This window comes from Helicoverpa zea, chromosome 8 (genome assembly GCF_022581195.2).
Source record: "Helicoverpa zea isolate HzStark_Cry1AcR chromosome 8, ilHelZeax1.1, whole genome shotgun sequence".
In the NCBI taxonomy this organism is placed as follows: domain Eukaryota; kingdom Metazoa; phylum Arthropoda; class Insecta; order Lepidoptera; family Noctuidae; genus Helicoverpa; species Helicoverpa zea.
Genome location: NC_061459.1, coordinates 9864414 through 9888889, shown reverse-complemented (window position 1 = coordinate 9888889; position 24476 = coordinate 9864414). Strand labels below are relative to the sequence as shown.

The 24476-nt window shown below is 34.3% G+C and overlaps 1 protein-coding gene across 1 annotated transcript; it reads left to right on the top strand.

Moving 5' to 3' along the window:
• The first annotated feature begins 332 nt into the window (after window positions 1-332).
• On the top strand, window positions 333-17667 carry LOC124632607 (tetraspanin-2A). Its single transcript, XM_047167502.1, has 5 exons — window positions 333-546; window positions 12630-12827; window positions 14188-14364; window positions 15753-15938; window positions 17386-17667. The coding sequence occupies exons 1-5, from the start codon at window positions 439-441 to the stop codon at window positions 17461-17463; spliced, it is 747 nt and encodes a 248-aa protein (XP_047023458.1). The 5' UTR covers window positions 333-438; the 3' UTR covers window positions 17464-17667.
• Window positions 17668-24476: the final 6809 nt, after the last annotated feature.

Here is a 24476-nt window from a genome sequence, read left to right as displayed (position 1 = left end):
CGAATGAGGATACAATAAGAATATTCAAATAGCTGAGATCGTTCTCTCGTATGAATATAGAAAGACGCTTATTTATTCAAGAAAAAAAAATGTCTATTCATCTACTAGATTTTGACTACATATTGCCTCTTGAAAGAAAATTGAAGCTGAAGATGGAAATAAGAATGCTGGGCTTATGATGTGCTATGACTGTAAAGTACAAGTTTGCTTAGCCCACTGACAATGACGAACGCTTGCATGCCCAACAATACAGGTGTGGCAATTCATACCGTATTATCTTTTCGTACGTTTTTATCTTAGCAAACACAGATAACCTAGCTAACACTTATCTGGTGTGATAAGTTAGCAGTTACGATTCGATCGACTCGGTGTATGGACAACACGGCTTCAGTGTCTAAATATAAAATTGTTTGTGTTGTAAAGTGTTTTTAAAGTGCGATGGCAGGAGCAGGCACGGGTGAAGGGAAGGGCCCAATGGTGGGCAAGCTGGAGTCCCAAATCTATTGTATAAAGTACACATTGTTTTGCTTCAACGTCGTGTTGTGGGTGAGTACTTCGAAAATTGAAAGCGTTGTCCGACGTTCCGTTTCATTTTGTAGACTCGCCTTCGAAATTACTTTTGGGTGTCGATTTGCAAACGTTACGTTAATAGTTCGTTAAGAGAGGAATGGAAACGGTTCTCTTTATTTTGGTGGTTCTTTTGTTTTAGTTGTTGTTTAGTTAGCGAGTGTTCTTTGATATGTGACTCACCATGTGCGAAGTCATTTCAAGGCATGCGAATACGGAGAATCGAAAATATATCGATGGTGAAATAGCTTGTTAATCGGACGATTGTGCCGGTAATTTGTGGATAAGGCTGTGTCTACATTTAGCTATCATTAAATTATATATTTCTGTAGTGCGATGGCCAACGACTAGCACGCTATACTTGAACAGTGTTGCCAGTTGTATTCGTGCAACCGTTTAGTAATGTGTAAACAGGGCTTTATGAGTCACATATTTTATGGGTCTGCACGCGATAAGTTTTAATTATGAACATGGACATTTGCTTTTGACTATTAATTACTGACTTTAAAGTTCAGTCATATACAATGAGAACCAGCGAAGAGGGATAATTATTTTATAATTACATTGTTGTCGACCCTTGTACTGAAAGGTTATTTTTTTTTACTTTGAGGTCATTTTGCAAAAGTTAATATTTAGCTTGGGGACATTTTTAGATTTATTATTTTTTTTATTACCTACGTATTGCCTCAACATTTCTGTCTATTTCTAGTATGTTAGTTCAACAAAATAGATGAAGGCCGTCTGGCAATTAATTGGACACCGATTAGTGACCTAAAAACGCCCGCCATTTTGTCCTTGATGTCACTCTTTTTGTTCCTAAAGATTGCCTTTCATATAAAAGTATTATATTCGTTGTACTTGTTTCTATGACAACTGTCGTAAAGGTAGCTAAGTATAACAGAAAAAAACTGATATTCATGCGTAAGTTACTAAGCATTCTAGGCATAGCAAATAATTCATACAAAATTCATACAAAGGTACTCTTGCATAACTATGTGTCTATATTTTTAAGGTCAAATAATTTGTAGGTAATCTAGATATTGTTACGAATAAAAAAAGATCTGCTTCAATTCAAAAGAAAGTCTTCTAAAAAAAATATATTTCCAAATTAAATATAGTACCACAAAATGTTTAATTCATGTAATTGATTACAACGCGATACGAAGCTAACCTAAAATAAAGGGCCCGAATAAAGAATGTCTTATCAGTGCCTGATAAGCGGCCTGTCCTGTTTTCCAAGTACAACTATGTGTATGCAGTCATACTGTATGATTCACGAGGCAAATTATATCGTATTCGTATTGTGTGTGATGCTTGCTTCCGTTTTGTAAGGTCCTAGGTGGAATTTTATCTAGAAATGATGATTAATGTTTTGTTACTGGTAATTTACTAATACTCTAGCTTCCGACAGTCGGATAAGCCGACAGTAGCCTTTATGTATAAGTTCTATTCAGCCGTGAAAAAGCAACAACAATTCTCATATTAAATACAAACATACACTTTTTTACTGTTATAATATTAGTACTTTACAACAGTACATTTTGGAGGTTAGGTAAAAATGAACTTTTTTTATTGGATAGTGAAGTTATTCAATTTTCATTATTTAAACTGCAACAAAGTAGTAAACAAAATACATTAGACAACCACATAAACAATGTATCAACAACATTAGAAGCCGTTGCAGTAAATTGTACAAACCTCCTTCTACTTAAAACTATTCAGGCAGCAACGCCACGAAACTGTCAAAATCAGGCCACGAGCTCATCTTGCTTATAATTTATACAAGTAGTAAACTTAGTGGCAAGTTACAGACATTAGCAACACGTGGTGAAGGCCCGCACTAAATCTTGGACTTGCAAGACAAGACATTCTTGCAACTTCGCAATATACAACAAACTCGCTACAAGGGTTATTGGGCCCACTTAATTAATTAGATCAAATAATATTGCGAGCCCAAGGGTCCGCCAGATTGGTTTGTTTTGAATCTGTGCCACATTCACCGTTTGTGTTAATAGGGTTAACGATAAATGTATCAAAGAGTCGGTATTGTTTTTCTTGTAATGGGAAGGTTTGTGGCTTCCTTTGTCCAATTGTGTTATAAGTTTTCATGTTAATGTTATACAATATATAGAATAATGAAGTCTTACCTGTATAGGCTTTGATATATACCTATAACAATAAGGTACATCATATTATAATTAATCACACAATCCGGCATTCTAATGCCCACGTTCCTACAGGCTTCTTTCGACATAATATATGACATGAACTAAGCAACAAAATCATTATACATTTCACGAACTTTAAATCCAAATTCAAACAGCATTTCACCATTTCTCATTCAACCCGAGCTTACATAAAACAATAAACATCTGAAGCGCTTGAACGGCGCGTTAATCACCCAAGCTGTTCACTATAAATTGAAGTGGGAAGTGGGAGCTGGGAACCAACGCCAAAAACTGCGGAGCCCAGCTTCAAGAGTCACTCAAACCGCACCTGAACCCTCGTTAAGGTGTTCTTGCAATGAGAAATAATTGCTGAACTTACTCGGTATCGAATAATTGAATTTTGGATTTTAGCCAAGACGCGACTCGGTTTTGGTTTTAATTATTGCTTTGTTTTGTTCGGGGACAATAAGTGTAGGTACAGGAGTTTGGGATACGCTGCATTGAAACAGTATTTACCTACATAGGTGAGGTAACGTTCTCGAACGAGTTGAAATTCGGCACATTGCATGATACCTGTGTATATTATCTCTAAAATCGATACATACAGTCATGTTTTGCTGCAAATAAGCAAGAAGACACAGCATTATAGTTAAATGTCTCAATGGTCAATGTTAGCGAAGTGAGTAAATTAGGAGTATCCGAAATAGTTTCTTCGAAAATAAACTAAACGAAGGAACGATATGACTATAGGTATCATGGTACTCTGAAATTCTTGATGCAAACTTGTCCAATTTGGAACACTCCCAATTAATTTTATAGAACTTTGTCTCCTGGTTGTTCGTGATAGGTCAGTATGAATTTACGTGCCTAGTTTTGTCTATGAATATTAGCGAGTCAGTGTGCCGAAACGACGCGAAAAATGCTACTTTTACTCTGGAAACGCCCAATAATACACATATTATGAAGGCACATAATAATATGTACCTATGTGTCCCATGAAAATTATTGAGGAACTATATTTGGCACACATTAACATATATAAAAAATATATAAAAATGTAATTTTAAAACACCAAGGCGAAGATACTGAATGACATAAAGATTTTCAGTTGAAGCCAAGTATGCTTCTCGCGGTACGTAACAATGTCTATTACTATTACCATACGTAATAGCTGAATGCATCTATCTGCGTTAAATACAGCGAAATAAGCTTTTAAACTTTGTTCTACATATTATCGCAAGAATGTTAGATTTTCTTTACTATGTTGCATTTGTGGTTTTAATGTGACAATGTCTTTTGATAAGTCGGTATAATTCTTGTGATTTGATAAAAATTTACCCGTTTTTATGCATTGTGTGTTGAGTATGTGAAACTATCATTTAATTTATAACAGTATTTATGTTTTTTTTTTTACCTATGTATGTAGTCTTAACAAATTACATACGATAGGAATTTATATATACAAAACTACAAATAAACACTTTCCATATATTTTATATAACTATATCTATAAATACCTCATTTTTATTAGAAAAAAAAAACTTTTATATTTACTGCAAAGAAAAGCGCGGTCAACATCTTTTACGTTCAACGCAGACAAAAACCCCGTCAATATCTGCACCCGATTGACACCGTCAACTTGAATCAAAACTCAAGTCTGCCTGCCTGAAATATCAGGGCATAGATGTTCTGTTTCGTAATATCCGCCTCCACGCTCACCAGACAGATTGGTATCGCAAATAGCACATCTGATTGCAGTACGATGCTATTAGTAAATCAGGAACATTGGTTCGGTTCACGGAGTTAGGAGAGATGAGCGGAGATGCCTTAATGCTGGTGGGTCTGTAGGTCAAACAGGCACTTTGGGTATGACCAGAAAGATCAGTTACATGTGGTCTAACGAGGCGTTTGGGTTTTTTGAGACATCTGTCAACGATTTTTGATATTCCAAAAAATGTCTATAAGTACGCAGACAGTAACGTTCCTCGTCCCCGCACACTCGCATTTTGGGGCGTTACTTTCTTATGAGATTTGCCGTTATGGCACATCCACTACTTATTTTGTTCACCATGGTTCGGTTCTATTCCAAACAATAGTTTCGTCTGTAGGTTTTCAATTAACTTAAAGTTCCTGTAGTGTTCGTTGATACAGTGGCTTAGGTATAAGCTGTATCTGTGCTGGGTTTGATTTGGTCTTGATACTAATTTGGCTGGCTAGGGTGAATGTTTCTGTATGTACATATGTGTATGTGTGTGTTTGAGCTGTAGTTCTATAGGTACAAGAAAACACTTATATATTCCTACACATTGTTTACTAAGTAATGATAGGTACATGAAGCGTACGCATTATGTTGTATTGCTAAATATAGAATTCTTCTATGATAATTAATCACACCTCTATGATTTCCTGTTACATAAATTTTTCTCACACCGACTCCGTCGCCAAGCAACTTATAACAAAAATCTATAAATCCACCAACATAAACGATCAAAGTGTTCTCAACAATATACCGAACAATAACATGATTTGATTAACACGTACACAAATACAGTCTGGAGTAACAGTATCAGACTGACAACTTTTAGTCGGCCGATAGTTGGTTTGGGCTCATAAATCAGTATCATGATTAATGGTAGTACGCACATTACGAAGATCAGGTATTTAGACGGTATCGGTATTTTATTCGTTATGGGTAGTCAGAAGCCAGTAAGTCTGACAAACTGTCATACCTAGGTGTATGGGTTGCCTGGGCTACTGGGTGTCAGGTAGGTAAGTCTGGAAACCAGTCGTACCTAAGGGTATGGGTAACTGGGTTGAGGAGGTCAGATAGGCAGTCGTTCCTTGTATAGAACAGTATTCGGCTGCATGCGGTTAGACTAGAAGCAAACCCCAATACGGCTGGGAAAGAAATGTAGCTGATGATTAAACCGGTATCAGAACGACTAAAAACATTAATTAGATTCTTGATTTTGTTATAAAAAAAAATTACAAATATCGGGTCAACTGTCGACCGACTGTTTAGTCTCCAGTGTGCGGGAGTGCTTCGTTAAACATTTCCAAGACGCTTTTATATAATCACTTCCTATTAAATAAACACATCGAGCGTTCGCTTCGACTCATTTTCTTAGCGTGTTTACTTCCAAAGAGCTCCTTTTATAAAATCGCAATATTAATTAAAACGTTAAACAAATAGTTCATCGTTTCTGATGTTAGAATTGCTTAATAATGTATTCCAGAATTAATTATGTGGTTATAAATGTATGGTTATGCGATTTGTAGGAAGGGGTGAAAGGAGTTTATAATTTCGCTTCTTTGTTTACTGATTCGAAGTTTGAAATGTGGTGTGTGCAATAATTTTATAATTAGAGGTAAGTATGTATTGTTTAACTTTTATCAAAGATTTGGTACTTAATTATGTTATTGCTTATAGATTTTTTCCTGGTAGGAAGAAATTATTTTTGTATGATCAAAATTTAATTCTTTTTTAAAATGTTTATTAAAATCAAAAGATTATCTCCAGACATAATATTACACACTTACTTCTTTACCATTCTTAATTGCAGCAGCAACTTTTTAGTACCAACTCAGCATTTAAACTAACAGCTTTTCTTCAAAAGAGTTTCGACTTTTACATTTGGTACCAGAATAAAATAACTTAAACCATAACGCGAAGTAAATCGCAGTTAGCTACCACAAAAAAATTCGCGTTCTCAACTTTGAAACAGTTACAAATTACACTTGCAGTTTTGGTAAACTAAAAACGCATCAGTCAGTGCCAAAACTACTGAATACATCTGATTTTGAGTGTACAATAGTTTGTAGGATAAGGAAAATAGTGAATAAATAATGGACAGAATATTATGAAAAATATGGATTTATGTGCATATATGGTTACTTTATATTCTCATGATTAACTGAAGAATGTTCTAAATAATTTAGGTAATTACCCACACATATTACCTTTTAATATTTTAAACATCTTCAAACAAAATCATATTACTTACAAACAGAAATACAAAATGATTCACCTTCCCGGGTAACTATGTAATAAAAGTTCTCATAACGACAGACGGACAGACAAATTAAAAGCTGTACTCGAACCGGTAAACTGAAGGCACAACTTGCTCCTAGAATTTTCTGCTCAACTTATTTCAGAAGTACAAAAAAAAACGAACCTACAAGTTTCTGTTGCAATCTTATTTCGCCAATTTGTGGCAGGCTTAATTTTGAAATGTCAGTACTAGGACGATATCAGAAGTTCCTTTACAAAAATAATGTCTGATGTTTTTGGCCCACGAATGCACAAAAGGGGGTGTTGTGTGTGTGTGTGACTGCTGTATGTGTCAGTTTGTAGCACCGTAGCACACAAACAGATGAACCGATTTGGATGCCGAAAAGCTGGTTTTCTATAAAACACATTCCATATCATTAAAAAGTATCATTCGAATTTATTCTCAGAAGATTAAGGATATCTATGAAATTATCAGTGGACTTGAAAAACCGATAAAGTTATTCTCGTACATAAACTGGATTCTAAACAAACGTTCGTGGCTCGTCTTTCAATAACCTAATTTATATGACATGCATATTCTTTTATGCGTAGAAATGAAATTGCATAACATCCACTGCAGCTTTAGTCGAGAACTACGCAATAAAAATATACAAACCACTCCCGACTCATAACTAAATTTCCATTTTGTGAGCTTCAACATTTTAATATGCCAGTGAAATAGTTTTTATTGTTTTGATAGATAGATAAACCAATAAAACTCGTTTCGGATTTTCACTTTATTAGATTAAAAAATCAACGTTAGTGTAGAACAAAACAACGCTTTGACTGCACTAAAGAATATTCACGCTTATTATTATTTCAGTTATTTTATTTTTGTTTTCACATTTCATTGTTTTAAAAGCAGAATCGCAAATATTTATAGGGAAATGTTTTTTCGATTTTGAAGCATCAAATATTTACGCTGACAAAACTATCTTGAATCGCATTGCCGATTTGACTTCCCCGAACGTTAAAGGAATTGTTTAAGAACTTAAAAAGCTGAGACGAATTCATTCAGCGGGGAGTTGCGTGGAACAGATAAAACGTACCATATAAGATATTCAAATCCCTTAAGTGCACGTTGCGGTTGAATTGCGAGAAAAAGTCCCATTTTGAAACGTTGTAAAACTCTTTATTATTCCAGCTTTGCAGGTGTCTCGAAGGAGATACAATGGGAACCGGGACTGACGGCTGCTACCGTGGAAACCGGGGCACGACGACCGAAATAATAGTTTTTTTCACTCTAAAAAGGTTTGAGCTGGGTTATAGTTAAGCGTAGGCGAAAAATTGGAGACGTAATATTCGGTGGAAACGGAAACGTGACGCTGTGTATTTCTTGTTTGCTTTTCCGAAGACAAATTTGTGGAGCACGGTTACTGTTCCGAAATGGAACTATGCTTTTTGTTTGATTTATGCATATGTATTGCATTCAATCTATTACAATATACGTACCTACGTATCTAACTGAGCAATGGTTGTACCTCTACTGTAGCAGATGATTCATAAGAGATAAGCGATAATATAACAAATTCGCAGAAATTGTATCTATGTGTGTCAAAAATATTGATACAATATAACATTTTAAGAAAATCCTTTGTTTTCGAGTTACACTGTTCACAATAATTGGCACGCAGCCCATACAATTGACACTAACAATGTAATATTTCTCAAAACATCACTTAGGTTCTTCAATAAGTTACAATGTAACGTCATATTCGTACCTAAAACCCACTTCTGGCATAGAAACGAATACCGCGTGAGTTTTTACGACCCTATAAATTTTTAACGTTCCAAAAAACACCGTCTTTTTACTCTAAAAAAAAGAGTAAAAACCAGACGTAGTTCTGGCGCGATTACAAAATGTATAACTGAATTCGTTTGTAGCTAAATGAATATAAATAATATGAAATTTACATCATTTCCACGTTTATTGCTTAAGATTACAGACGACTGTGGTAATTTCAAACATAAATCATTTTCTTCTTATGCTTTATGTTCCATGTTTTGAAAATATTATGTTCCTTTTCATTAACCAGCAATACTTTTCCCTACTCTCAATATTATTTTGTAGGGTTATGCTTAAAGTGGCGTTTAGATGATTTACTCATAACAAAGATTTAAGGTCCACTATTTCATACATTGAAAATAGAATAAAGCCATCTTATTTCAATAATCCGTAATTAACATAGAAACGAGGCATCATATTACCACCAAAACACTTTTATGATACAAATAATATGAACATTGTGTCATTTCAGTACAATGTTTTTTATATGCCTTTTATTACTGTCATATACATTTTTTGGTATAGGTACATTCTCAAACTTTTCTCATAAAGTAGCTTTTGGCATTACTTTTAGAGTCATAACATTGTTCGATAGTGTCCAACAAGCAAATTAATTCAATAACCTTTGGAACTTTACTACTAAAGAAAAACTCTTGGACTATACGCCCTTGCTATTACTATTTGTGATTTTGTAGAAGCAATAAATATATATGAAGTCAATTTATTACAAGTTTTACGCCTCAAGTGAGATTGAAAAACAAGACTTTTTTAGGATTCCGAACTAACTTTTCTTAGTTTTCAATAACACAAAAAAGTTTCCAGACAATGGTTTCTATTGTCATTTTGGTAGTCCTAAGGACATGTATTTTTATCAAGTTTATGTTAGAGAAATGCTTGCAGCATTAGAACGGAACAAAGGCTTAACGATGCAAGTTATGACTAGAAAATCCTTCATTTTTCTACAGCCATTTTAAACTTACTTCCAAATAACTTCAACGTTATATTATTAGAAAAGCACTCAGGCACTTGAAGCGATCCTGCATACCCAATTTGGTCGCTCTTTTATTTACGCTGGCAAAGTGTGGGCAGAATGTTACACGACACTTCCTATCGCTTCCTCAGCATGCATTTTTAAGATAATCCGTTAAATTTAGAACTCAAGCGTCAAATATAAAGAAACAATTTCGTTTTCTCGAGAAAAAAAGGGTAACTTTTCACAATCAAGAAGCTTTCTTGACTTTTTATCTGATTCTGAAAATTTTCTACTTTATGTTCAAGTTGTTTCGAGTTTATGAGAACAAAAATTCTTTTAGCTGCTCCTTTAATTAGTTTTTTGTAAGTTATTAAAGTTGGGCTCCGAGATAATAATATGAAGAGCGTTTTGTTCTCTTCTAGTAAATTAAATGGTAGTCGTCCAATTAAGTAAGAGTAATAACTATATTGCACTGGAGATTAATGTTAAGTGAGTGAATGATCACTTAATTTTACGAATAATCATGCATCAGCAACCCTTTAAATAATTCAAAGTTTAAAACAAGTGAAGTAATGCGACATTTAAACTATAATAAGTCTGCACGACGAACAAAGGAATTCATCATAAATCGAGCATTACGTTTGATTTCATCTGTTCTTCTACTTGTAATTGTATTAATCATCGGCGGCTTGTAGCACACCGTTAATGGAGCTCACATTGGCCCGCTATTATATGATTTTTCCAACACACGTACAAGTCAACTTTCCGCATCATTTGGCGGGATACTAATGGATTGCAAACGGGGTTGTTGTCTCGACAGCGCTTTTTGCAGACAAAGTATAATGACGCGTGGTTATACTCTAGCTCTCTATTTCTCATTCCTCAGTTCTACAGATTGCGGATACCATTTTTACCCGAACAATAGATTATTTCACTTATTTCTTGTCCTTTCATTAATCTTCAGCACCTAGAGTTATTATTCTGTTGGTGTAACATCGCCACATTGAATAACATAAGACGTATTTGCATATTTATGTGACTATTGTCTACGATTCTTTACGATACTGTGTTCGCGAATAATAATTGTTATTGTCAGAAGTTGTAAGTTATTTATTAGGGGACAAAAAACGTGAACAAAAATGTCCAGGAAAGAGCGAGTCAATTACTTTAGGTCGACAACAATGTGAATTCTTTTGCGTTTGAATATTCATGATAAATTTTGTTTTTCTTTATTTGTGGACCAATTTCATCATGTCCCCCAGCGAAACAAACAAAAGAAGTACAGATTACATATTGTAAAAGTTTGAATATGGAACTTTGGTACAAAATGGCTGTTCCCAAATGGTTTATATGGTACGTAGGGCGTCATGGAGACGAGTTTCGGACACAGACAGACGAAACAAATGCAGCGAACATAGCAAAACAACTGTATGCATTTGTTTTCAGTCCATTGAACTCCCTGTACTGTTTTCGTCATGTCCCCATGCGGTGGGCAACGAACTAGTGTGAACACGATATTGCTTCGAATAAAGACTAAGTATCGTCTCAATGCCCGAGAATTTATATGAGAACATTGCTTAACGTAAATAAATTCTTATTATAAGAGTATTCATTTAGAACCACTACTTATGCTATACAAAAAGAGCGTTTGTTAGTCATGAGAAAATCCTGACTTTGATTTCTTAGACACTATTAGGTATATGTGCATTATATAAAATTGGCTAATGTATTTTATATACACAAGGTTTTGTGGGTCACATTACATAAATGCTTTGATAAAAAGGCGAGTGATCTATTTATAACCAACTATAATTAGCTTACCTAAAATCCCACACAACCAACTAAAAAAAAAACAATAGAACATCTGAATGAGCCCGATAACATCGATCTCCTGCCAGAATAAACAACATCTCATCCTGTACACAAATATATGTAGGTGGAGTAAATATTACCAAGACAATAGCCCCTGGCTTTATCTCTAGCTATTCCGAAGACAAAAACAAAGCTATTATAAGAAATACGGCGATCTGTAGATACTACCCCCTGTATAAAAGTTGACGATTCGCTCACAGCATTAATGAGATTATAAAACTTTTAGAACTAAACTTATCTATTGCTTTGTTTTATCTTAGTTTTTATTGCGAGGAGTGTATTAGATGGATGTGTGTTAGTTAAGTTTTTATATACAGGAGCTTAGGTACTATCTGTTATTTATGTCTTAGTAGTAACTCCGCGCGTTTTGATCCACATTCTGCCACTTACCTAGGATACAAATGTACCTAATTTTGATGAAATGAATACAGTAGTTTTGGAGTGAAATCCCAAAAATAGAAATGTTAAGATCAGCTCTATTTATAGATATTATAAATCGTAAATTAAAATAAATAAACATTACTTCTTCAACATAACAGTTGTAAGATAAACCCATTAATATAATCTCTCATTTCAACCACTCCGCCATTTCATTATCCTTTTAACACTTAATTACAAAAAGCCAATGAAAAGATTCTTATGATCAGAAACCGCAATAAAAACAAGGCTGTAGATAAAGCTTAAAAAGGCCTTCTCAATTATGACTTAATAAGAGACGAACATTAAAAATAATAATCATTACAATAAATAATATTATTGCTTATGTAATGATAAGACGAATAAATAATACGAAAATAAAAAGGCGTTTTATCCTAGTGGGTAAAAAACCAACCTCTCAAGTTTGAGTGTGCGTTTGATTCCAGGTCAAGCTATTACCAATGCAAAACTTTCTAAGTTTATGTGTACTTTCTAAGTAAATCTTGGACACTAATGACCGTGTTTTCGGAGGGCACGATAAACTGTAGATCGGTTGTCATTTGAACATCTTCGGCAATCGTAACGGGCATTCAGAAGCACCTCTTAACTAGGGGTATTGGGTTGCCTGGGTAACTGGGTTGAGGAGGTCAGATAGGCAGTCGCTCCTTGTAAGACACTGGTACTCAGCTGCATCCAGTTAGACTGGAAGCCAAATCCAACATAGTTGGTTAAAGACTAGGCAGAAGAATCTATATTATTGCTTCTCCACTAACTTGAAAATTTTCCTCTTTGCAGTTGTTTGGGGTGTCTATTTTCGCTCTCTGTTTATGGATATGCATCGAGCCAGGTTTCAACGAATGGATGACCATCCTTGAGCTGAGGAAGTACTTCATTGGTATCTACATTATCCTGATCGCTTCTCTCGGAATTATGGTCATCGCGTTCCTTGGATGCGGGTCTGCGTTAATGGAAAATGTGATGCTACTATATGCGGTAAGTTCTTTTGTTTTATAAGACTCAATAGTTGTTTTGCTATAGGTCAATCCTCTGTGTGAGAGAAGTCCATAATAGTAGTGTAAAGCAGAAGTTGGAAATGAATTGCAGTCAACTGATATAACAAACATTTTTGTAATATGTGTTCTTTATAAGTATGTAGTAGTAGCTCGTTATTGATAAATCCATTTTCAGAATTTAAGCTACGATGATTTTATACTGATATACGAAATGTACCATAATTAACCACAATCTTCTGGGGTTCTATATCAAGTGTGAATGAACATTGATGACATGATGAACATTGATTAATATATGGCATTAGTATATTCCTATATCAGAATATAATTAATTCAACCATCGCCAGTGGTTTGAAAAAAATTATCTAACAGTGAAAGAATTCATCAAATAGGTTCCTGAGATAAGCGGGTTCAAGCAAACAAAAGACCAAACTCTTCAACATTATTACATAGATAAATGGTAATACAAACGTCTTTTAAAACGTGATGATTTTTTAAAAACGAGTAGTTCAAAGTGTTATGAATGGAAAGTTTTCTCCACCTACGCTTTAAGAATGCCCATTTGACCCTTTGAGAATACCCCGGGACGGTTTTGTCATGTAAGTTATAATAAGTTCAGCAAAGTGAACTATGGCCCCTTCTAATCTTGATCTATTTTTAGTATTTTTTGGGAATAATCACAATACATACTACCTATTTATTATTTTGTATAAGTAAGCAGAAATTCTTGGCACTATATGCGATTTTATGGAGCGAAAAACAAGTGGTACAAATGCTTTGTACCTATTAATTTTGATGTTATCATTTTAGTTACGATATTTTAGTCTGAGACAAATACTAGCCATATCAATATAAGCGTATCTAATAGTTATAAACTATATAACAAATCTAAGTCTGGCTATCTCCACGTCTGCCAAGTTTTCACATGAATATGCGTTATCTTGTCAAGACATGTATTATTTCAATGAAAAGAAACTACATTTACAAGAACATTTGTACGATTTATATATTTGTTTATCTGCTATTCTTTTGTTTTGCTAGTTTGTATGCCTATGGATAACATGTGCAAAGCTGAAAGGTTTTTTTAATTGGCAAGCTCGCTTCAGTTGCTTTTTGATTTTTTCCTTTAGGCATCAGCAACAGGTTCCAGAATTTCATTTTTTATTGAAACTATACGGGATATTGTTTTAGAACACTTGACCCAGTGCCCTTATATATCCCCCTTATAGTTAATGTATATACTACATATACATAAAGTGAAATGAAGGAGCCTCTTGTAATATATCTTTTCAAATGCATAAAATTACGAAATAATTTAACATTTTATTTATTTTTTACAGTACATAGCATCACAAATAGCCGTGTTTGTCTTCGGCCTGGTAGGCGCCTGCGTCGTTTTGGACTTTTCTACATACGACTCCAGCATCCAGCCGTTGATAAGAGATGTTATTGTGAGACTCATGAACAACCCGCAACATGAAGGCAGTCGAGAGATACTACGGATGGTGCAAGAAGGAGTAAGTATAATTTTTACGTTACTATAATTTAGTGTAAAACCATAATCTCAGGTCCAAATTATGATGTAGTAGTCCCAAGTCAAGCGTACACCAAGAATAATAAAGAGAACGTTAAAATAACAAGCCGTTCGCATAAAAATAAAATCAACAAAATCAGAAAGCAATAATTATACTCCGATATCCTTTGAACCGGGTTTTCCAATTTCATATCTCACTGAGATCATCATTCAGCGTAGCGTTGCCTCTAGCACGAAAAAGCAGAGAGAACAAAAAAATCCATGGAGCCTGACTTTGACGCAAAAAAGAGTATCGTTCGTGATTTTTCTCTCGTCAAACTATGGCACATACAAAAACGTGTAACAAAACCCTAACATCTAACGAAGCAAACACCAAAACGCATTTGCCGAATGGCCAGTTGACGAAACTATAGCGCAGAAAGGGACGCTTATGGGGCCTACTATTGGTGTAATGTCATTTAAAAAGGGTTGAAGCGTTAAGATTTTTGAGCATACAATATCCGTTTATATGGATGCAAAAAATTGTACGGTGGATTGTGCTTGATTTTTTTTCTGTACATAAAATAGGCATGGTTATGTTCAGTTTTTTAATTAAATAGCTTAAATTCAAAATATAAAATGACCTCCGCCGCATGACGTGCATAAAAAAGGTTTGAATTAAACCAGAGCTTGGTCTTTTACAAAAAACGGTAAATTTAAAAATGTGGTCGAAAAATGTAGTGAAAAGAATTCCTGGCCTTTATCATAGTAGGCCTCAACTATGGCGTGTCCGGGATACTGGCGCTAATCAAATAGGCCTGTGTGGCACGTTCCGCGCCCGATTGCACACTGCTCCAATCATAAACTCTCCCGGACAAATTTGGCTTAATTTTGAATCGGTTCCGATCGCGAACGATGCTTGTAATACGCACGATGGACGAGATTTCATGTTTAAGTCTGACGTAGTCCCTTTATTTTCGTAAAGTTTCCTTTGCGAACGAAGTAAAACTGTTTAGGTGTGAAATTGACATGGTCGATTGATTGGTTATTGGAAAGGGGAAGACTTTTAAGAGAGTTTCTTGGGTGTTTAAATTGTTGATGGGATAAAGTTATTTTTGGGTGGCTAAGTATATTAAAAATGTTCTTTATGAGAAATGGAAAACTCGAAAAACAACTTACTGATTATAATTCCTTCTTTTACTGATTATAAGGTCTGCGCAACATGTCTTCAGCTTCCATTTCTCTCTATCAGACGTCTTATTAACATTGTTGATTATAACTATTAGCAAGTAAATATGGGTAATTTGAGTGCTAATAGTTCGAAGTCAGTTGTGGTCAATCACTGAGGAAATCTCTCTATTATTTACTTATATCTTTTTTTTCTATCCTCAGATCGGTTGCTGCGGAGCCGAAGGTCCAATGGATTACATCAACATGAACAAGCCCCTCCCCGCGGAATGCCGTGACTCGGTCACCGGCAACGCTTACTTCCACGGCTGCATTGACGAGCTCACCTGGTATCTGGAAGGCAAGACTGGCTGGCTGGCTGGCATTGTGTTGGCTTCTTGCATGATTTCTGTAAGTGTTTTCAACTGTAAAATCAACGTCATCATCCTTTCCCCAAATATGTTGGGAGCTTCCAGGCAAGAGAGTACAACAATTTTCAAGGAACAACTGGCCTATCTGACCTCCCCAATTTAGTTACTTGGACAACGCAACCTTTTTGCAACTGTACTTAATTATAAAATTATCCATTGAATAGTGGTCGTATGGTTAGACGTAGCTTGGTAACGCATTCAATTTAACTGATGAATGATATGTATATGGAATGTTTATCTATAATATTAGGATATTTTATTATTAGACATTTAATATAGAACTAACATTTTAATAACGAAATCTTAGAACTTTTTGCACATATACGTAAGCGGACTATTTAATTCTTGCTCTGCTAGGAGAGAGTAACATTCTTTCTCAGTGCTCAAAGGAACATGTTTGTGTCTGTAGAGCTAGTGTATACCTAGGGCTGTGTACAGTTTTCTCTGCTGCTAAAGAAACATCAACAGTTTCGACGAGAAATAAATAAAAGCAATGTTTGCTTCGATTCTCAATAGATTTTTGCATTGTATTCTCAAGCTTATTTGTTTTTTTTTTGTGATGTTTGGTATTTTTTATACACAGCAACAAGTACACATTAAGATTCAATATATTTAAAGGATCTGGAAATATGTTTTCCCTTTTTATATTTGCAAACCGATGCACAAACAAGTCTATAAACTATTAATATTCCATAAAAGTTGGGAATATAAAATTGTCAATCTTACTTCGCAATATTATTTAAATTGCACTGTGAATACCTAGTCCTAAGACATTTCTGCATAATATTATAAATTTTATTTAATCCGTATGGAACTGTTTCTCTCTTTAAACATATTCTCATAAAACTAGAATTCTAGGATATGTTAGTCGTTATAACTTAATGAGTTCCAAGTACCTATCTTAAGTACGGTAGGTGAAATTGCGTTGACATAATATAATTATATTAACATAACAGTTTCTAGAAAGTTCTGCGGTTTTATTACACTTTGCTAGTGTAAGTATTATAGAGGGGTGAATATCTTCGAGGAATGTTTGGATGTTTGTGGCTTTTATTGTTATTGTTATGTTATAGTTTTCTGTAAAATGGTTTTGAACGAAAAATATATCGGGAACTAAACTTCAAACTTATGCAAGAGGTTTTTATAGATTTGTACAGTATCCAATATTATTAATACCTAGCTTTTGATTTCTATTTTACTCACGTCCCTTTGGAACATCTTCATGCACCTGGATAAAAAGATAGAAACACTGCTTTTTTTTTGAAATCGGGCTAGCAGTAATCTGTGTACATGAGATTAGTGCATTGAAAACAAACTTTTTAGCCTTATAATATTAGTATAGTTTTTTATTGGTTGTTCAGTAGTTATGTATTCGAATAAATAAAAGGGGATTACTTAATCATTAATTTTGAAATATGTCCTTTCAGGTCGTGAATGCTGTCATGTCATTGGTCCTCATCCAAGCCGTGAAGAAAGAAGAAGACGAAGCAACAATATACAAATAGATTTATTAAACTTAAATAATATAATACATTATATTAAGCTAGTTTTATTCTTCGTGAATATTAATTTTATTTCTATAATTCAACTACAAATCCGACAAAACGAAATAATGTTATTTTAAAACAACCACCGTATTTTAATTAAGTAAAAACTTAGATTGTAATTTTGTTTAACCCTTTGTTTTAATAAAGAGTATTTTTACGACCTTTTCTTTGTTTTAATTCTGTTAAAAAAACATTGAAGATAACAACATGCAAAGGGTTTAATATTAAAAATATTTGATTACATCTTGGTGACTATTTATAAAAATTGATTCATTTATATAACTTTTTCTTATTGCAAAGTATTCAAAGGTTTTAAAGGAAAGTTCTGTTGCGGTTTCTGATATCTCAAAGAACTGAAGGACATTCTAATCACACCTTTAATCACAATACAAGGTAAAACTGCCTTTAAATCAAACAAATAAACAACTAACCAAGCTGAAAAATCCTACGGTAAGCATAAAAATGCGCAGATATATTTTTGAAGCTATTTTTAAACCAAACTAAAAATAGACTTCTAAATCACGTATTTAAACAGTATTTAATTCCTGAAACAATTGCAATCGCTTTACAGTTAAATTTTTTTGTTATGCTCCTGCCATGAAAATAGAGACCGGTCAATGTGTAATTCAAGAATAAACCCGAAGAATAAACCAGAATAAACCTTGTTTACCTATTAAAATGTTACATTAACATTACGCGCACACTACAAACTTTTAGTCGGCCGATAGTTTGTTTGGGCTCATAAATCAGTATGAAGATGAATGGAAGTACACACGTAACAACGATCAGGTATTTTTCCGGTATCAGACTGACTAAAAACTTTGATTGAATTTACGACTTTTTTTTTAATTATTTATTTGTATTAGGTCTACTTATGGTTTGAAAAAAAAAAATCTGCATGTAAACTCTGTATCTTAATTAAATATTGTGCATTACCGAATCGATGGCGAAATGCACAATTTAAAAAAATCCAACCACCGCATCGGGCCAACAGTGGCCAGTCTGCAATGTGTGGGTACTCCTAATGTCTGCATAGTTCATGATCTCATTGAAAGCGTCAAGTTTGAAGAGTTCTCTCAGATGTGCTGGAGTACTGTTCAAAGTTAGAAGGTCGGCAACAAGGTACCTTGTCGGTGGTTCCTCAAACATTTTACTCTGATTAAATTAAACTTTCGAAATAACATCAACCGATCTTGTGTCTGTTTAGTTTGTTTAGCAAATGGTGAGAGGATTTTTTCGATGGTTGAATTTTTCTTCTAGTTTACAAGATTGGTTTGTTAATTAGTGTGCGATGTATATTCGCACACTAATTCTTAGAAAATACAATTATTATGCTTTGTACGAAAACAGCGTGCAAGAGATCTTCACAAGTTTCCATCAGAATGATGTAATAAGGAAACTTAGACACCCAAGTATTTCAATAAGCATTGATCAGTATATCACACATAGCTAAATCAGGATCACGACTCAGTGATCAGTCAGTTACTATAGACGTAGAGTGTTGCCAACATAATGCCGGTATCTAGTCGTGACGTCACAAAGCTCCGTGCGCTGCTATTGGCAACACTGAATGCATTGTGAGGAGTCTGACTATCATTACAGAGAAGGTTGGCTTTGTGTCTTTAGCTCGAATTTGTGCTATTGAAACTGCGAAAGCTATAGTAATGGGAGGTGGGCATTTGGTCGATGAATCCTTGCAAGTATATTTTAATTTATGGAGTTTTTCTTAGATGTAATTAATTTTAGAAAATACTAATATTAATTTATTTATTTTCGATAAACTAAATTTCATGATGTAAATGCTGCATTACTCGTAAACACTTAAAAGTATTTATAGACTACCTAGAAAAACAATTTTAAACAGCAAACACTTATACATTTTTTATTTATTTTTAGAGCTCTTAGAAATGAAAATACAACTTTCATATTCTCTCTAATGACTTTCTATATCCAAATAAACAAACACAGATCTAAGCTGCAGTGCAATCTTGCTCTAATATTAATAATGAATGAATATCTCGTATATTGCGTGGTTGATGTAAGTCCTGTGATACACAGGGCGTCTCTCGCTTTCAATACGGTCTCACGTTGCACTCTCACTTGAAATTAATCTGCAAGAAGCCACTGCGGTGACTATTTACAAAGCATCCCCGGAGCGTATTTCCCTTGGCTCTTCATTCTGCTTGCAATGTCGCAGGGTTGTCAGCGAACAAAGTGCACAAAAAAGGGTTTGAATTGTTTTTTTTTATTTGAAACTTTTATCTAAGTATAGTATAGTTATCTTAGTATAAAAATATTGATATATAACCATGTGTCAATGTCTACTACCACAGTAACATGGCTTGTTTTAAGTTGCCAAAATGGAACACGAAAAGGAAGGCACTTGCCTTATACGTTCTGTAATATTTTTTTTAGGAGAGCCATAAATTTGTTTAATAATAATTTTTACATCCAATGAACAAGCAACCCCCAATAAATATGTGCCCGAAGTCGTATATCGAAGCCTCGATTCAATAAATGATTTTATTTAAAAACCCTCGAGCAAGGCGTGCGAACCCTAGGTGTATTTCCAACAAGGCTCGTAGACATGAGTAAATAATTTTGCTGATTACCGTGCACCGTCTTCGTGCAAAGCGACGGAGTTGTCGTCTCGACCTCGACAAAAATATTAAAGTCCCCTTTCCCGACTGTCGACGGCCTCTCATAGTGCCCTCAAGTTCTCGCAATCGGAACCGTCTCGATATTACTCGAAAAGCAAATTGATTTCCCGTTATGTATTTCGAGAAATGCAGCTTAATACGAATTCAGGTAAGTTTGCACGATTCTCGATTCCGCAACGAACTGGATCTGTATCGAAAAACGACAGTTTACTCAGAATTGCTAACTATATTTGACACGATTGTATTATTGATTGCAACATCGCTTTCGCAGTTTGTTTTGTAAATGTTAGTTCAGTAGATTGCTTTGGAGACTAGTTTATGTACTAACGTTTTGAACTTTCGTATTTACTTACGTCACAAATTATTTCCAGATTGAAAAATATTTTTTATTTTATTTCTGTTTCACCGCTTGCTGCCTAAATTGTTATTTATTTTCATGAAATATGACGAACTGGACTTTAAGCTGCGTTAGTAAGCCATTGATATTGCGATTCATTTTCATCGAAATCCACTAAAAACAAAGCACTTAAACCGCGCTGTTCATTATAATGAACATGTTTATCACGACTTTAAACATTAATTAAAAACATGCTGCAGTTAAAATCCACATAATCAAGGTACAATATAAATATAGTTGTTTATTAATTGGTTTATTATTAACTAAATGAAACTAATGAAAAATGAATAAACTGGCCAATTCTTCGGGAGTTAAATACAAACAGAGTAGACTAATTACAAAGCTTTGTTTACTCACTTTAAAATAATAGAATTGCAGAACGAACAAGCCGAATAATCGCCAAGCTTTACAACACACACAGAAATATTCTCATCTGTTAAAATGAATGTTGGTTTTGAAGAAATTATTGTGGCAATGTAAAGGCTGGCGTCCATTAAGAGATAAGTTTACTAAACTACATATAAGATAAATGTGTCCGATGACAGGGAAGACGAAGAGGGTAAGTTTGCTGGACGGTTTGTGTCGTGTAGCGTTGTATATCTTCATTGCGCTCAGCTATCAGTATTCTGTAGGCTTTAGGAATCGGGACGTATGTGGGGAGAACAATTAAATTTCACAGGTAGAGGTTGGGGTCCGAGAAAATGTAATAAGCGAGTCGCCTCGGACCAAATATTTAGACTTTGGTCTGCGGCCACGTCGTTGGAGGCATTACGGGTGTTTATTTAAGTTGACAACAACTTAATGGCTGCAATGTGTCTTTTTGAAGAAGCGCGCTAAATTTCTTCGTGAAGTTGTCTTATTTTGTTACGAAGTTATGGTTTCTATTAAACTCGTTTTAAATAAGAAACTACTTTTGAATGTAAGTCTGTTTTATAGTTTTGCAGTTTAGGTTATTTTTTCATACATTAAGATATAGTATATAGTAGTAGTATATGTATATAGATATACTTAATTAATAAAATAATTCCAAGTTATAAGAACTATTGAACAGTGCATCCATATACATTTAGAATTTCCTTTCATAAACTCATTCCAATACACCCGACTTTAATGGCCCACCGATTTTCTATTAATACAACATTCTTTCAATCCTGTTTCAATTCCTGTTTCCCATTACATTTCTGTTGTTATTCGTAAGCTCGCGTTGTTTATTAAAAAGGCTAAAACAAATACGTGGCTGTTTTTCTTTTGTGCATAACGTTTGCCTTTTTCGAGCAACCCCTTTCAACTTCTGAAGTGGATAAAAGAAAAGCTGGAGAAACATAACTAACGTGAAAAACGGTTTTATGATTCTTTTAATTTCGTTCGCTGTATGTTTGTTATTAAATGTAATTAGTTGAAGGTATGTTGTTTCTTCTTAGTGTATGTTGGGATTGGAATAATGAATAGTGTTAGTTTTTTTAATTGTTGTAAGGTTTCATACTTTTGTTTGTAAGTTACCTATATTTATTCACTAGAAGTACGTGTTTCAGGTGTTTCAATAAATTAAATACATTTTGATTATTTTACAGAAACAATGGATAAACACATTATTACAGAATTCTCCTTAGATTCTGTCTCTAGAGACCCATCAGCCAGACAATGTGATAATATCGAGCAAAGTTACGTTCTGAATCGGGTGCTTGATCGAGCCGCCATCAAGAGTCTTCTAAGATGTCGGTAACGCTCTCAGATGTTAGGCTATGTTGTCACTACAATTGATATTACCTGTGTACTATAGGGACGATATTATGTTTGTGTTGACAAGTTCTTGTGGTAAATCGAGAGACAAATACTTCAAAATCTAATTCAGAGTCAATTTCATTTATTAGTGTGATTTTTGGCACATTTTTATATGAGATTGTAACTATAATCAAATTAGATCCTCAAAAATCTACCTTGAAGGTGTGTAAATTAAATTTGTATATTTTCCCTTACATTATTAAGTATCCTTAAGAAACAATGTATAGATAAACACCCTATTACAGAATCCTTCTTAGATTCTGTCTCTAAAGCCCCATCAGCCAGACAATGTTATAATATCGAGCAGTATTACGTTCTGAATCGGGTGCTTGATCGAGCCGCCATCAAGAGTCTTCTAAGATGTCGGTAACGCTCTCAGACGTTAGGCTATGTTGTCACAACAATTGATAGGTACCTGTGTACTATAGGGACGATATTATGTTCGTGTTGACAACCCCTCGTGGTAAATCAAAAGTTAGGATAAGTACTTCGTTTTCTATTTAGGACAAAATCCTTAGTAATATTCTAAATGATAAAGTAACTTTGTCCCAATGTCAGTCTGTCTGTCTATTCCGCCGAGTCTACTGACCCGATTTCAATGAAGTTTTGTACACGGATGTACTGAGGACACGGAAAATTTATGAAATCCAGTTAATTCTACCACCTCTGAGGGCATTACCACCTCTGAGGGCATGAGATTTGTAGTAGATATAGGTTTTTTGTAAAAACATATGTATTTACAATTAAAGTGTAGATTAAACACTTGATTTCAAATAATAGGTATTATTACATAAACTACAAAGTAACGAATTGTGTTAATAGGTGATATTAAATTCTAATTCAGCTTAAACGCACTGCGCTGAAAGCATTAATAACTGACATTATGTGATTAACTAAATAGTATGTACGGTAACGGGCGAAATTTTGTCTTTATTACTTGTGCTGTAACATCATAATTCTATTTCGAAGAGATTATAGACAGGGAAATGTTAGGGTCCACATTGGCCTGTAATAAATTTAAAAGTTCCTTAAAAAGATGAGAGTATTGCCACTTTTTTTGTGTACGTATGCTGTCAAACAAAGGATAAAAAAGGAACAGACGGATCACGAGTAAAACTCTAGTTTCAATACCTTAAATTCGTAATACGAACCCAGGTACTCACACTGATGTATGGCTTTATTGTAGTCATCGGAAAGAATGCAACAACAACAATATTCATAAACATTGTATTTATAATACGCATAAATTAACGCAAAGTGCAAAATCTTAAATAACAACGAAACGCACCTACATTTTAATTGAACAAAACACACAAAAACAACACACATACTCAAACAAAATCTTCAGCCACATATTTCTACATATTCCATTGTTTATATTTACCCTAAAGACAGTGCATAATACATTATTATTGTACCGTATTTCGACTGTTGACGGTACCCGCAACTCCGTGAAGGTTTACCAACGATGTTTGCTGAAATACCCCAGTGAGGCACGGATCAACGAATGTCAATGAATGCTCATTGGTACACAGACATCATGTAAATGAATTAAAGTAAATAATATTTTATTAATAAACCCTCTTTTACTTTAATAAATGATTCGATATGGTGAAATGGGCTCTTTTCCTTGATTCGTTGTGAAATTATTTCGGTTTTATTTTATTTTATCTGTGTGTAAAAATGAATTTTGTTAAATTAATAGAGTTTTCTCTTTTATACGTAAAAGGGGTTTTTATTGCAAGATAAAATTCTGCAAATCACACTAAATGACTATACAATGAGTGGTACCACTTAACAAATATCTTCATAGACTTCATCTTAATTCATGTCTTGAATATGCTATTTACTAACTGACGTTACTACCAGCCACAACTACACATAAGTGGCTGCTACGAAGCATGCATGAACAACTGTATCGACCACGCATGCACAGTTCTGCTATAACCATAACATAGTATGTACGCTTCAATAGTTACCGTTAGTGACCGACCATTGCTTATGAAGACGTTAGGGTTCAATTCACTTTATAGTTTCGTAGCGTTTATTAGTGTACTACGAAGTTGCTACGAATGCTACGGTGGCTACGGTGCTACGAACAAGAATGATGAAATCATTAGCTGAGAATTTAA